Source organism: Aethalodelphis obliquidens, unplaced genomic scaffold (genome assembly GCF_003676395.1).
Source record: "Aethalodelphis obliquidens isolate GAN/ISIS:26980383/991018 unplaced genomic scaffold, ASM367639v1 scaffold57, whole genome shotgun sequence".
In the NCBI taxonomy this organism is placed as follows: Eukaryota; Metazoa; Chordata; class Mammalia; order Artiodactyla; family Delphinidae; genus Aethalodelphis; species Aethalodelphis obliquidens.
In genome coordinates, this window is record NW_020838001.1 from 4,600,033 (window position 1) to 4,616,076 (window position 16,044).

The 16,044-nt window shown below is 50.0% G+C and overlaps 1 protein-coding gene across 1 annotated transcript in view; it reads left to right on the forward strand.

The window, feature by feature from the left end:
- Positions 1-4,244, forward strand: part of APCDD1L (APC down-regulated 1 like) — a 58,106-nt gene extending 53,862 nt beyond the window's left edge. The window contains exon 8 of the mRNA XM_027086632.1: positions 3,351-4,244. Coding sequence (XP_026942433.1) covers positions 3,351-4,121 — 771 coding nt within the window. The 3' untranslated portion in view covers positions 4,122-4,244. The remainder of the gene's footprint in view (positions 1-3,350) is intronic.
- Positions 4,245-16,044: the final 11,800 nt, after the last annotated feature.

Below are 16,044 nucleotides of genomic sequence, written 5' to 3' on the forward strand. Positions count from 1 at the left end.
TTTAAACAGAAACCAATTCTATGAAAAGAGTTACCCAAGTCTTAAAACACTCTGAGGTGGGATTACTATGAATGGGAATTCTTTATTCTCCCTATTTCAAAGTAGCAATGAGTATAAACAGTGTTTCTAGTATCTGCAACACTGTTAACATGAGATCGGCCACGAAGCAGAAGTTTCCACTGGAGCTACAGGGGTCTGTTGCCCACATTCACAATTAGAAGAAACTTTTGATTTTAGGTTGCGGTTTGTAAACATGAAGTCGAGGTTAGGACTCTGGGTTAAGAATGTCTGTAGGAAATACCCAAGGGATATCTTTCAAAAGTGAGAATGGACGGATGGATGGGGGAATGGATGAGTTCAGGCATCCCTGTCAAGTGCTCTTTGAGCCCACAGGCAACCCTCACATGTTCAGCATGTACTGAGTGCCTGCTGTATACTAGACACTTACGGAATTAAACCGGATGGGGCAACATGTCACCCCTGAGAGCAGCCTCTTGTCAAAGCATCCCCAGTGTGTGGGGGGGGGAGGGGCACCAGGTTTCAGCCCATCTGCTCTCCTTCTCCCACCTCCCTCCTCCCAACCAGAGATCTGGGTAGCAGAGAAGAAGCACAACGCGAAGCCCTCGTGATCAGAAAATCAGCCTGAGTTCTCTTCATGACCTCGAAACGATTCCCCTTTAGGCAGCCAATGTTCTAGGCTGGTCTGACGTCCATCCTTCTTAGAGCCGAGAAGGCGCTGGTGGCGGGGTGATTACCGGCACCCACCACCTCGTTAGGAGGGCACACTGCTCTGAATGCAGAGAGGACGGACCCCGGGGCACGGAGGATGACAATGTCATGTCTCCCCAGGCCAGGCTCTGGGGCTGCAGACTCCTGCCCTCCTGCTGCCTGACCAGCCAGGGTGGCCCATGCAACCTGCAATGCAGTTGCCAAGCAGAACATACAGGACCAGCAGGGCCAGATGTACGGATGTTCAATTAGATGTTCACTCACCAACCGCCCCCCTCCGCATAAGAAAACAGAAAAAGGAAGATAATTTCACAGAAGGATACACTGCAGCTAAACCCCCCAGGTAACGAATCAGTCATTACCTTATGCTCTCCGGAGCCCAAGCCTTGCCCACAACCCAAACCAGATGGTAAACATGAACACTTTTAGAAGTTAATTAATTGAAAACCAATTTGATTCCCAAATTCATTGCCTGGATATAGAATCCTAATCAGTCACCGCTTGAGCAGAATCATCTAAGCCTGGTGTCGCCTCTGGGAGTTAACTAGAAACTGTATGTGCTGCTGGTATAACTTTACATAACAGGCTGAAACCAGTAAGAGTTTGGCTTGCATACAAGTGTGAGTTCTGCTGGCTGGGGCCTTGTTTATTAACACGTGCAACTCCGGACCTGTGCACGACGATGCCTGGAAGGTTTTTGATAGAGACAGGTACTTTCTTCCATCCCCTTCCAAAGCATCAGAGAGGGAAATGCTTTCTCTCTCCCTCTCTCACCTTCAAGTCTTGCTAGTTCTCCAGCCATGCAGAAAACTGCTTGCCCCAAATTACCAACCAGCATCCCCAGATGTCCTGTCTGCAAAAGATATCTCTTTTGAGGGAGAAAGGCAGCCCTGAGATTATTTTGGTGTAATGCACTATGTCCTGTCAATACACATGAGTGTAACAACAGTTGGAATGTGGGTTAAAATGCCTAAATGAGAGGAGACTCTTACCAGCCAGCATTCCAATTACCTGCACGCCAGCTAACTACCCAGCTTTCTTGCTTCTTTCCGTCACAAACCTTTCTGTAGCCATTTATTAGCATTTCCAAGTGCCTTCTAGTCCTCTGGGTCAAAATCCCCCAAACCAAAAATAATACCGTTTTCTGTATTATGGTAAAAAAGACAACTTTAGGTTCACCATAGAAATAAATAAGAAGAGCTTATAATGTAGCAATCCAAAATTAAAAAAAAAAAAAGTCTGTTCTCAATCATCCAATATTTTCTTTCTAAACTGGAACTCCCAAATGCCCCCTTGTTTGGCATGAAACTCATCCAGCAGCAATCTATGGAAATCTTTTGTTTTTTGAACAAAAAACATTGGAGCTGTTTTCCCAGCTGGGGCGCTTCAAGATGCCTTTCCCCTTCCCTGTCCTGTGTGCACCCATGGCCCTGGGTGTCCTTCTGGAACTGCAGAAGCTGGGGACGCTTGCTTTGACAAGCGGCTGTTCCAGGACATTTACCTCTCAGAATGATGCTCTGAACTAAATTCTGGGCAGCAGCTCCCTTAAAAAAAAAAAAAAAAAAAAAAAAGTCTGTATCTGGTTTCTTTCTGGCCTGGACTGAGCTTTTCCACTCCAGAATGCAGACCGACTACTCCCACGCAACTTAGTTTAGCATCTGCTTCCTGTTGACGCGTTTTACTGTAAACCCAGCTCCTAAGAATTTACAAGACAGGGGCAACTGTAAATAAGGCCAAAGCGAGAGGAAAACAGCCTCGGGCAACTGAGGACTGTGGCTGCACCTGACAACCAACGCAGAGGGGGCTGGGTTTCCCATTATAAATAACACAAGCATGAACATCTTTGTGCCAAATCTCTTTGCAACTTTTCAGCCACGCCTCAGCACAGATGCTCAGCAAGGGGTTCCAAGGGCATGAGAATTTTAGCGGCTGTAAGGTAACAGTGCATGAAAAGTGCTCAGCACAGCTCCTGGCCCTTACGAAGCACCTAAAAAAGAATGAGTTGGGGGTGGTGGAAGTAACAACAGGCAGGAGAAAGGCAGTAAACGTGAACGGCCGAATTTCGGGAACAAGCAGGCCGGGTGTGGGAAAGGACAACTTCTTTCAAATCCCAGGACACAAGTTCCATCCGTCTCTCCTTCCTTCGTTTGCCCAATACACCTGCTGCGAGCAGGTACTGTGCTAGGCCCTGGCGATGGAGCAGCCACAGAGAGACAGCCTGGGCTTCCTGGAGCTCACTCTCCAGTGAAGGGGAAGGAGTGGAGAGCAGGGGAAATAGGGCGTGACACGTTCCTGAGCACCAGGAGGGGCTGAGGCCCACCATACAAGGGGTGGTTGGGAAAAGTCTCTCTAAGGCCTCTGAGCTGAGACTGAGAGGTCGGGAAGGAGGCAGCCAGGCTACGTGCCGGGGGGAGTTCCGGGTAGAAGCCGCAGCAGGTGCAAAGGCCCAGAGGATGGAGGAGCCGCCTGAGGTCCACGAAGAGTGAAGTGACCGTCCGGGCTGCAGAGGGGGGAGGGAAGGGGTGACGGGCGGCCGGGTGCGGGACCCCGAGCCAGCCCGCCGCGGGTGCACCCTGACCTCCCCGCCTCGGAAGTCACCGCCTTCCCTTTGTCTCTGCCAGCACCACGCCCGCCCCTGCCCGGCCTGCAGCCTCATCGCCCGCTCCGACGAGCACCACCCGCCCGTGCTGCCCCGCCAGGCGGCCCTGCCCCTGCGCCTGGGCGGCCGCTGGGTCAGCCCCGAGTGCGAGGTGCGCCCTGCCGTGCTCTTCCTCACCAGGGTCTTCACCTTCCATGGGCACAACCGCTCCTGGGAAGGGTATTACCACCACTTCTCGGACCCCACCTGCCGGCAGCCCACCTTCACCGTTTACGCAGCCGGCCGCTACACCAAGGGCACGCCGTCTGCCAGGGTTCGTGGCGGCACCGAGCTGGTGTTCCAGGTCACGCGAGCCCGTGTCACCCCCATGGACCGGGTCACCACGGCCATGCTCAACTTCTCCGAGCCGAGCAGCTGTGGCGGCCCGGGGGCCTGGTACCTGGGAGCCGAGCGGGATGTCACCGCCACCAACGGGTGCCTGCCGCTGGGCATCCGGCTCCCCCACGTGGAGTACGAGCTCTTCAAGATGGAGGAGGGCCCCCTCGGGCAAAGCCTGCTCTTCATCGGACAAAGGCCCACTGACGGCTCCAGTCCCGACACCCCGGAGAAGAGGCCCACATCCTACCAAGCACCCCTGGTGCTCTGTGACAGGGTGGCCTGGGGCTTCTCCAGGCCTCCGCAGCACAGGCCTCTGCTGCAGACGCCCGTCAGCGGTGGGGGGCTGGGCCCCCCAGCGGCCCCTCTCCCCTTCCTGCTTCTGGTTCTCGGGCTGGCCTTCCTCCAGTGGCTATGAAATTGGTCTCTGACTTCCAGACGGTGCCTCAGGACACTCGTCCGACCCCATGGACTCCCTTCTGGCACAGACTCCTCCACCCGTGACCGTCCTGGACGGTTACACAGCCCGGCCTGCATCCTAAGTGGCTCAGGACCTGAGCTTCAACAGCGCCTGCAGAGCCTACACCACGGCTAGCAACGCGAATCATGACCACAAACTCGGGCACCGCAGCAACGTCAACTGCTCCGAGTTCCTAAGCGCTCTCTCCCAACTTTCCCGGGCAGCGCGCGGACCAGCGCCGGAGGGGTGGACCACACCCGTCTCCCTGCCCGACGGCACCCCAGTTCCCTCCCTGAGCCCTTGAGATTCAGTGAAATGGAAACACGGTTCTGCACGCGCGTGCTGCCGCTGCTCTGCAGAGTCCGTGGGTTGTTGTTTAAAGATGATTCATTTGAATTTAGCAATACAAACGGAAACCCGAGCCATGAATTAAAGATGCTGCTTCGGGCTCCCGGCGCGTCTCAGCTCGCTGGCAGGGGGCTCGGCTCGCCTCTTTGGGAGCCGCTCGGCTTTCTCGAGTCGTGACTGCTGGCGTCTTGTCTGCGCCTGCCTGTGCTTCTGCGACTCAGGCCTCGAGCTGTCAACACGGCGAGCGGGTAAATCCAGCCCTCCCCGGCCGGGAAGCAAATAAAGGCAGCCCCATCCACACCGAACCCCAGCGTGTAGGGCTGGCAGCCGGGGTCAGGTCTTTGGAGGAAAGCGGCGCTTCCAGCCTTTGGAAAGTAATTAATACTAATGACAGCGGTGACACTAACGTGCTCTGTAATTAGCCCTGCACAGGCGTCCTCTGTTTTCAAGATTCCCTGTGCTTGGCTGACAAGGAGGGAGGGAAACCTCCGACGCGTCTTTGGGACCATCCTAGGGTCAGCGGGTACCCGGTCACATCTGGAGGAGGAGGGAGCAGAGGGCCACCCCTCACCCAGCCTGCTCGCTGCAGTGCTAATGTGCTCAGAGGGGGCTGTCATCAAGGTGGGGACAGGCTGTGCCTCTCCAGGGACCCTGCCTGTGTTCCCAGAGCCTCGTCTGTACACTGTGAAATTAACCGGCATCCTGGTGGGCTCAAGGGTTTCCGGGATGCTGTGCGATGATTCACGCCCTCCTTCCTCTGCCCGAACCCTTGTCTCTGGCTCTTATCACAGATCTTGAACAACAATGGTCTGTGAGGCTAATGGTGCTTTCTGAGGGAAGCCCTTGTCCTCTGTCGGCTGTGTGGGGTTCAATCAGCCCGCTGAAATTACCCTATCTACACAGCCTTCTTAAAAACAAAACCAAAAACCCGAGTTAATATTCTCTGTAGGTCTCAGAGAGCTATGAGTGTTCGTGGCATATTTACCAAAGTACAAGAAATAATTTGTTTATTTACAGTCTCAGACTGCAAGGGGGTGGGCGGTGTGGCAGTGTTCCTGGTGGGGATGAGGGTGGGTGGTGGGAACACGTCCACGGCTGAGCAAGTCTTGTATCCAAGGCTTAAGGCAGCCACACCACCATTTATCATCAAATTTGAATCTTTTAATAAAATTAAACAGCCTGAAAAATGTTCCTGCTGGTTATTAAAGTCAACCAAGGGGATTACGGTTCTAAAGAAAGGAAGAGAAGTGTCTTGAGAGAACGTGTGAAAGAGAATGAAACAAGTGGAGGTAAACCCCAGCTCTCTCTGTTATGCACCTTCACTTCACGCCACTGCCCTGTCCTAATTAAAGCGCTCTGGGGGCTTCCAGTGCACACAGAATAAAATCCCTAGGTCTAGCGAGACCTCCCCTTGCCCTGGCTGCACTGGGGTTCCTTCTGTTTCTTGACCACACCAAGCTGTTTCCTGCCTCAGGACCTTTGCATGTGCCACGGCCGCTGCCCAGCAGCTCTTCCCCCAGATCTGCAGAGGCTCAGCTCCCCTCATTCAAGTCTCAGACCACATGTCACCTGCTCAGGGAAGCCACCATGAGCATCCCCCCACCCCCACCCCGAAAAGCAGCCTCCTTTTGCCGGCTGTCCTATCCATCCATCCCGTCACTCTGCTTTCTGTTCTTTATAATGCTTACTGATCAGTGTCTGATTTATCCACGCTTATTCTCTGCCTCAAGGGAAGGACTGAGTCAGTCACTGGGATCTCTTCCAGCAGCTTCAGCTGTACCTGGCCCACGGTAGAACTTCAGTGAATACAGTCGGGTAAACCAGGTCGTTGGTGATCCTGGTTAACCCTTGCCAGCGAAGAAGTCACTGCCACACGCCTGGCATCCTGTGAGGGAGGCCCCACAGTGCAGGGTGCGACTCTGCAACTTGCAGAAAGAAAGCAGGCTCGGAGCAGAGAGGGACCAGCCCGAGGCCGCCGCAGCCAGGCCCCAGAGCCTGAGAGCTGAGCCTCCACCTTGGGGTGTCCCTCTGGGACTCTGGTCCCTGGCAGGGGTGGGATTCGTGACCGTATTTGGGGAAAGCAGTTCAGAGCTGCTCTGTGGGGCTGGCTGGGCCTCCCCTAATTAGGAGGCCTGTGCTCAGGAGGAGAGAAGGTTCCTGGCCCCGTTGACTGGACTGAGGTACCCTCCCAGCCCCGGCTTCTTGGTCTGGAGCATTTGGTGCTGACAGAAGATCCCAGGCTCTTTTCTCCCGGGCAAGAAACCATGCTTCCCAGACTCTAGGCTCCAGTGAGGGGTGGGTTTGGGGTCCAAGGGCTGAGGGGACTCTCCCAGGGATGGGGACCCACCTTATTGTTAAGTCTGGACCCTCCACATAGAACCCAAGACAGCTTTAAGCAGAAGAGGCCAAAGTAAAACCCACAGTTGTAGTTCAAAACAGAACAAAATAAATGTTCTCCACTGTATGTTCAGCCACGTTTAAAAGGAAAACAAAAACAAAAACAAACCCGTGCAGTTTGTAATTTCATAGCACAGGCTCCCAGGAGGGTGAATGAGTATTTTTTGGTTTTGTTTTTAACAAAAAGTTTAAATTGTATACAGTTCTCAGAGGCCCATTAACAGATGCTTGTTATCAAAAGTTCTTTCTTTGCTTTCTATAAGCGAATGTGTTTCATCTCCCAGCGGTGCTGCTGGCGTGATTGACACGGCTCACGGTGACGCGGGATATGCTGCGCTGCCCCGCCCCGGGCCCTGGGGCCGCTGACTCAGGCAGGAGCCGGGAGGGGCAGCGCTTCCTGCTGCAGGAGGCGGGGAGGGGGTGGACCTGGGCAGCAGCATGTGACCCCTAGTCTGCCCCTGGTGGCCTTAAGTGACAGCCAGCCAGTTCCTTGTCACCCACAGCCCCCATCAGATGGATGTGAGCATGGAGTCAATTACCTGCCAGTACTCCTGAGGACTCACCTTCTCAGCTTCCAGGCCAACCCTCCTGTGACCCCCGGATCCCCCTTTTGCCACCTCCATCCTCCCTCAGCCCCAGCCAGGTGGCCTCTCTGCTCTCTGGAACTCGGTCCCCCTCAGGCTCGTTGCCTCAGCTCCCCCCTCTCCCTGGAGTGCTCTGCCCACCAGGGCACCCTTTCTATTCCACCACAGCAATTTTCAGGGTCTCTCATACCCTATTTGCTCGTTTCCTTCTGCCTGGTCAGCCTCCCTCATCGACAGCACGAGCTCCTTGACAGCCAGCCCTTGTCTGCCTGGCTCCCCGCTGTGCCCCCACGTGTGGAACGGAGCCTGGCACAGAGTAAGGGGCTCAATAAACACTGATGACTTGAAGAAATGCTCTGAGACCTGGCTGGAAGTACTCTGAATTCAAGCATCAAGATGATAACCACATACTTTAAGTAACAGCTTGGAATTTTTTTTTTTTTTTTTCTTTTTAATAAGATGGGCAGAGCACAACTCTGTGATCTTGAGGACACCTGTTTTCTGCTAGCCAGGCTCTCTCTAGGAAGGACGTTAGGGACTGCTGTCCCAACAGAGGGGGAAACACGGCCTGACACGGGGTCCCCCCAGAGTCCAGGTTTCTCATACTTAACAGAGGTCAGGGAGACTGGGGCCCCTCAACCCCACAGACGCACCTAAGACTCTCCTTCTCGCTGCTTCAGTTTCCCCACCAGCAAGATGAGTTGAAATCTGGTAATTCCTGGAGCCACCCAGCCTCAACACCCAGAAAGCCCATAGCTGGCAAGTGAATCCGGAGGAATCAATGATATATTCTAGGAGAAATGGCTTTAAACCAGGAAACTCGCAGTGAGGATGGGTCTTTTCTCAGTGATGTCATATTTACTTCCTAAGGGCTATTAACAACTTACTACTCTTCCGCTTACATTTGGTGTTTTTTTAATCCTTCAGGAGAAAAAAAAGTTAACACAAAACTTAGGTGGTTATTGCTTCTGTTAAAATCAGCCATGCCAGTTTAATAAGACCTACATATATTGACTTAGCACCTACCATGAGCCAAAGACTATACTGGGTGCCTTGGAAGGACGGTCTTCCAAACTTCTGGCTAAAGTGGTCAGGGAGAACACATGCTTTCCCCTCCAATTCCTTCTGAAGTCCCAATAAATTACAGGAAAAGAATTAAAAGGCGCAAAATCACACAGATAAACAAAAAAAAAGGAAAAGACAGAACAGCCAACAAGAGATGTCGGCAAAATTCTGGAATCTGGAAAGCTGATGGGCCACTTATCATGGACAGCAGGCTACAGAAAGCAAAAGAAAAGGGCTGGCAGGTTGATCAGAGGGGTAGAGCTCAGAAGCATGTCTACTCGTGCTCTGAGGCTTAGGAATTGGTGGCCCAAGGCGCCTCAGAGGCGGGAGAGCAGTGGGGCTGAAAACAGGAGGACCATTTGCAAGTCTGTAAAAGGAGTTTTGCCCCCAGATTCTCTCCCTAACCCCTCTAACAACCAGCAGTTTAAACAGGGGATCTTCGTACGTGGAGACCACCCAGGGCAAGGTCAGGTATGAAACCGAAAATAGAGGGAGTAAAGACAACTCTGCACATGAAACAGTGAGGTTGTACAGTCTCTCCCTTCTTAAGAGATGACGGCCGGACTAATGCTGCCAGGAAGGAGGCTGTAAGATTCCTCTGTAGAGAAATGAGCCCAGGGTAAACCAACTACAGATACTGACAGCTAGACATTCCCCAAAAAGGTGTCCGTTAGGTCCCTACCCACTTAGCTTTCCTACAAACCCACCATTCAACAAATCCCACCTTCACCCATGCAGCTTCCCATCAGCTTTTTAGTGCTTCACTAATAAATACCTAAGGATGGTCAAGGAGAACCAGGCATTTGAGAAAACCTCCAAAATGACAGAGACACAAACCTAGTCCAAAGTGAGTCGTAAGTAGCAGATGATGCAGGAGATAGAACAACAGAAACTATACTTTCCTCGGTGAAAAGAATGTTAACCTTTGAAAGACCACAACCACTGTATAGTCCCTCACGTAGAACATCAAAACGAAAGCTTCTAGAACAACAACAAAAGAACGATAATATCCACGGTGAAAAGAAAATTATATATATATATCTAGCTAGTAAGTGGAAAAGAAAGAATTCTTGAAAATGATAAATACGTTAGCAGAAAAAAAAATCAAAAGAAAGTTGGAAATTAGAGCTGAAGAATTTCCCCAGAAATAGAAAAAGGATCAGGAATTAAAATGGCCTTAGACTTCTCATGGGCAATACTGGAAACTGGCAATCAGTGAACAATGCTTCAAAATCCTCTGAATGATGGCCAGCCTTGACTTTTATAACCAATACAGCTATCAACCAAGTGTGAGGGCAGAATGGAACACTTCCAGAAATGCAAAGTTCTCAGAAAAATGATCTCCCACGTACTCCTCCGTCAGAAACCTGCTAAAGGATGTGCTCCACCAAAGGGAGGTAGTAAAAGAAGAGAAGGCTAGAGATGCAGAAAACAAGAAATCCAAAACCCAGAAGAGAACAAAGGGAGTTCCCAAGATGAAAGCCAGGGAGGAGCCCTCCTGGGCTGAGAGCCGTGCAGCAAGCCTAGGAAGCCGTCAGTCCAGAGACTAGCAAGAGAACGCAGAGCTCCAAGGGGGGACCTTTCTAAGAGGAAAATCACAGACTACCCGATGTGCAAATGTACTCAAGAGACTCATACTTCTGTCAGAGTCTGGGGCTGAATTTATCATAGAAACTAAGCAAACAGAGCACTGAGATTTAGTTACTCCGAGGGGAAAAGGACTGTGGATAAAAGGGAAATATAATCATAGAACACACAAGGCAGAGCTGTGAACAATATTTCAAGTAGTCTTAATCATGCAAAAGCATGCCGACACAGCCAGAAATGATGACATAACACTCTGAGAGGGGCAGGGATGGAGAGAAAGGTTATTGGAGCTAAATCCTTATCCTCCTTAGGAGGAAATCAGTAGACAGCATCTACACATGAAAAACCAAGAAAAAGTAATACAGGCACATTATTCAGAAATATAGAGGTTGATACCCAGAAGAAATTAGTGCTAAAACAGCTGCCTCTAGGCAACGGAAGCTGGGAGTGATGGGGGTCTGCTGGGTTTCATTATGAGCCTATTAGAACTATTTGGCTTTTTATACCATGTACACGAAATGCTTCAGTTAAAAAACAAAATTAAAAATACCACACGACCAAATCCAGTGACAAAACCTAGAACGTCCCTTCAAATTGCTCTTAATCCAGTAAAGGGACAGAGAGTTGGGGGGACAGGGGTGGTGGGGTAGGGACGGTGCCGTAGAGCAGGCAGTGCCAGATGAAGAGAGAAGATAACATCTTCACTCTGCAAAGTGGGCTTATCCTCAAGGTCTGAGACTGAAGGGAAATACCCAAAGTATGACAGGGCCACAGGGCCTGGATAGCTATTCTTTGATGGTTTCATCTTTACTAAGGGAAGATACTTCTATGTTTTGGAATCACGTTTAGGACTGGCAATGTGACCGCAAGGAGGGGCTTAAAATATAACGGTCGGTCTTGGTTTGTCTTTAAAAATAGAGTCCTGCCTTGCATACACATTTTCCTAACATTTTTGAAATAGCATAAAAGTATATTTTTGCAAAAGTCCATAACATTAATTTTGTATTTCTCCAAAGTTTTGCTGTTTCTCTGCTTCTTTGATGTGACCTTAGCAGTCAAACATCGCTAAGAAACAGAAGTTCTACTTGAAAAAAAAAAGGAAGTCTAGACTCCGAGTACAATTTCCGAGGGTATTCTCAGTTTCTGACGGGGCACGTCACTCCCGTTACAGGACCCTGGCAGATTCTCAGGGAGGTTTGTCTTCTAATGCACTAACGAAAGCTAATGGCAAATTGGTGTGGTTATTTCCTCAGAACGGCACCTTTTGTTGTTTGAAAAGGCCTCTGTTTCACAGCTTGGATTTTAACCCTTTAAGGATTACCACCATTTTCAGCCCCTCTTACAGAAGCTCCCTGGACTGGGAGGCTGAAACATCCCACCCCATTCACATCCTCTGTGGACTCCATAGTCAAAGGACCCCAGGAATGTGACAAAAGATGTTCGGACTGGTGCAGTAGTGAGGCTGCTAGTGCAGGTCAACAGTCCAACCTCAATTCGCTGGCCACAAAGGGCGATTTCCTCCCCCTGCCCAATCCACTTCTGTACCCTTTGCTGCACGTGATTTTCCTATTAGTAAAATCCTGTCTAGATTCCTATTTGCACATTCATAAATGTGTGTCCTCAGAATCTTCATCTTTGCTCTCCGTCATCAGCCCTTTGTGTGGCCTTTTAATGTCCCTGCAGATCCTTTACCGTATGAAAAGCTTCTCAACCTCATGTAAAGGAACCCCAAGTTAAAGCTGGGAAATCAAATGCGCTTTTCAGATGAGCAAAGATCAAAAAGGTGGACGATGCAACATGCTGGTGAAGGAACAGGGAAGGAGGCAGTGCTGGGACCATGTGCGGCCACGTCCTCTGGAAGACGACGTGGAGTCACATGACCAATTTTACATGCAGGCGCCCTTTCCTGTTTCTCTTCCAGGAACTGTCTCATTTACCGGGGAGTCTGCTGTGGCTGTGTTTGCAGCAGCGAGACCAGAAATGACTCAGGTGCACCTCACAGAGGGCTGGTTAAGGAAGTGATGGGCACATCACCCAGAGGAGAACTACAGAACCATTCAGATGTGTTGTGGCCATGAAACGATCTCCAAGATGCATCACAAAGTCCACACGCAGCTCTCAGGATGGGGCAGGGCGTGTGGGCTGCCGCTTGTGCGCAAGGACACACGAGGGCTCTGCGTACACAGGTGCACAGGGAGAGGCTCTCTGGAGAGAGTCCAACAAGAATGGGGCACAGGAGCCCCTGGAGAGGGGAGCGGGCCTGGGCCTGGGGGGGGGGGCACTGACTTGGAGCTGTCTATCCTTTGGTCTTGTATTAAGTCTTACTGTTGGCATGTGTAACTTTCCCCAAAGAGGTTAAAATGTTTTCAGGAATGTTTTAAAAAGATAACATCAGAAGATGGAGCCTATCAGCCACCGCTTAAAGACCATCACCACCCCACCTTGCAGGCTTGGAGGCAACTGGACACCAGTGAGCAATCAGTAAATCAATGACAAACGCCTCCCCCAGTAGGAAAACACGGGGATGCAGGTCTGGCCCCCATGCTGAAGCTCTCTGGGCAAAAGGTTCCCCATCAGTAAAATGAGAAGGTTGACCTAAGTCATCCTATAAGTCTGTCTTGGGGCACAAAATATCTGATTGTTCTCTTAAACCAATTTCATGTTCCTAAGAAGTGGTGAGAGAGGGCTGCACCATCTTCTCTAAAGCACAGCTAAACTGCTCATAGGCCATCTGTTCAAAATAATCGTACACTGAAGCATCCTTTAAACACATTCAGAGCACAGAATTTATTGAACATAATATGGAGATGGCTAGTACAGAAGTTCATGCCTCAGCAGGGCAGGTTTCATCAGGCTGACACGGAACATGTGAGAACATGCTGTGAACGGCTCTCTCGAGCTGGCCGCTGCAGGAATACACCTCCTTCCCTCCGGAGAACAGAAAATCAGCCATAAAACCGTGAATTCATTACACATCAGATAACCAACACGTACGATGGTAAAGAGTCCTTTCCTACACCAGCTTTTTAAAGGAATTCCATGTCAAAACAGGGCATACAACTTAAAATATGTAAAAGAAAAATTATGAAAACGAAAGCATTCTAAGACATCTCTTAAAATACTCAATCGCAAAACGTTAACATATACTGAAGGCAGAATAAAAACCCTGACCACAAACCACAGAGATCTCTTTCCAGGACAGGGAGTGACAGGGAGTGAGACACAAAGCATGGAAAGAACAGCACGTGTGACTGAAACTACTTCTTTACTCAAAACTGTTGAGAGGAGGTGAAGGGAGCATTTAAATAAAAATAGATCGTTTTGAGTTTCCTAAAGAAGTTCCAAATGGCAGCAGTTTACAAACTGTCTTTAAAAAAAAAACACAAAACACTAGCAAGAGAAAGGAGAACCAAATGTATTTTGCGTTTTTCTAGGTAGGAGCGTGAGGCACCTTACTGAGGCTGCTTACGAATGAAAAACACAAAAACACACTCTTTCCCACTGAGTAATTTCCCAGCATCTCATTCGGGATCAGACACAGAGAAGGTAAATTGATCAACGTTTGCTGAATGAGGGAGTGGTGAAAAGCAAGCAGCAGTTCTTGTACATACACATGGTCTCAGTAGGACAGACAGTAAACTCTGACCTTTGAATCCAAAGAAAATTATCAAGGGGAAAAAAGTATTTTTAAATGAATGCTGCACTAGAGGTTAACAGCTGAATTTAAGTTACTTCTAAAATACAAAAGACAGGGCTTCCCTGGTGGCGCAGTGGTTGAGATTCCGCCTGCCGATGCAGGGGACACGGGTTCGTGCCCCGGTCCGGCAGGATCCCACATGCTGCGGAGCGGCTGGGCCCGTGAGCCGTGGCCGCTGAGCCTGTGCTCCGCAACGGGAGAGGCCGCAACAGTGAGAGGCCCGCGTACCGCAAAAAAAATAATAAAAATTAAAAAATAAATAAAATACAAAAGACAGATGGGAATGCAGGCAGCCAGTTCATAAAAAGAACCAGACCTCTTCGTATTACATGGAAAACCGTCGAGCTGATGTGAGAAACATGCATGCTAATTTATCATCCTAGATCACAAAAAGCTACGCATTCTTGTTAGCACTAAGCCTTAATGAAATCGGGTTAAGGTATCTGATTTGTCTCCCCTAGTTGGCAGTTGCTGAAGGAAACAAACAAACAAAAAGTAACCTGTTCTGTTTCGGCCAGACTCGGCGCTGGCTGTCAGTGAGACGAAACCCTCCGGGGCCGCAGCTGCACCTGCGGGAGCCGGGCGGAGCTCCTGCCGTTCAGGATGCAGAGGTGAGCAGGACGGGGGAGCGAGCATCAGCCCTGCACCCACCCACCCTGAGCCAGATGATTAAATACACATCAACCCTGCGGTATAAGAAAGTAACTGTAATACGGTATTGTCACAGGATCAATGTTTCCTGGTTTAAAAACAAACATTAGCATTTACTTAGCAGCAGAAAACTATTATCCCACGGTACTGTTTTATTCAACTGACATCTTTTAATCAAAGCAATCCATATTGTGGCAACATTCCAAGGTATCATAATTGCAAATATATACGGCATGTTAGATAACAGCTGTATCCTTGTTGCTAGTTCTTTTTTCCTTCCCTACTGATTGGATGCAGGCATTTTCTGATGATTATTTGCACTAAGAAGAAAACCTGAAGTAATTATACTGAGACAACTTCTCATCCACCTCTACTGGTTTCACTTTTAACTCTTACACACAACTGTTTGTGTGTGCTCACGTCTTCTAAATATTTCAGAATACCTCTGTGATGACAATGAGAAGGACGCCTCGCTTTTCAGTGGCGGGGCCGTAGCTAACAAGAGTGGGGTCTGTGTCGTCGGCACGGGGGTGTAGGGCCTTGTGTACCCCAACTCCTGGTCCTGGAGGCCAAGCCTTGTGTGCTAAGTACGCGGCTGGTGAGATTCAGACGCAGGAGGAAAAGGGTCTGTGAATCTCGCTGGAGATCCACGTTCACAGCCTGTCCAGTCTGCCTGTCCGCCGATGTGCCTCATCGGGGTCTGCTATTACTGGCTCCCTCCGGTGATTTCCCGGAGAAGCACAGCGCTAACTCGGGGGAGAGGTCTGAGACCAGCGGCTCGGCTGCTGTGAACCTCAGCAGGCCACTTCTGTGACACCAATTTTAATGAACTGCCTTCGCTTCCCATTTAATTCACAAGTTTCGTAAAGCCTCCCTGGAAAGCCTTCTCATTATCACCTCGCTGAGACAAGCTAGTAATTTTCTTTCTCAAGCCCCCAAACTCATTCCCCAGGAGCATCATGCAGAGATCTTCAGGCAGTGAGAAAATGGAAAACACACATTTCTTCACTGCCTGAAGTGTGCTTAGTTTCAAAAAGCAAAATACAAAGCATCTGAAGGAGAGTCCTGATTCTGTCTACTTTATCTTTAAAATCACTGCAGAAGGGACGAAGGCAAACACCTGGAAGGTGGACGAAGATCAGTGCTGCTGAGATCAGCCCCTGTGAATTCACCGAGGCCTTTCTCGCCGCTCCTCTGACTGGTTTTTGTGGTTGAAACAGCGTCCTGGCGATTTAGGCCCTCGCAGCAGGCTTGCCAGAGACTGACTTCATTCCAAATGAGAGGTACTAACAAGCCGCCCCGTTTAACCTCCCGGAGGCTGCATTTCCTCACGTGCAAAACTAGAGCCCTCACGCCCCCATCCCCATCACAGTCGTCGTGAGCATTAAGCCAGTGAGTGAACCTATCGGATGCTCTGCACGGGGTGGGAGGGCGTCCTAACAACAGCGACTTTCTCTAAGAGGTTACTGTCAAAGCAGCTCTGGCTGAGGAAGGCTTTTAAAAAGACTAATAAGTTTTCTCCAAACCCAATCGGGCCAGGAACCCTGAGGGA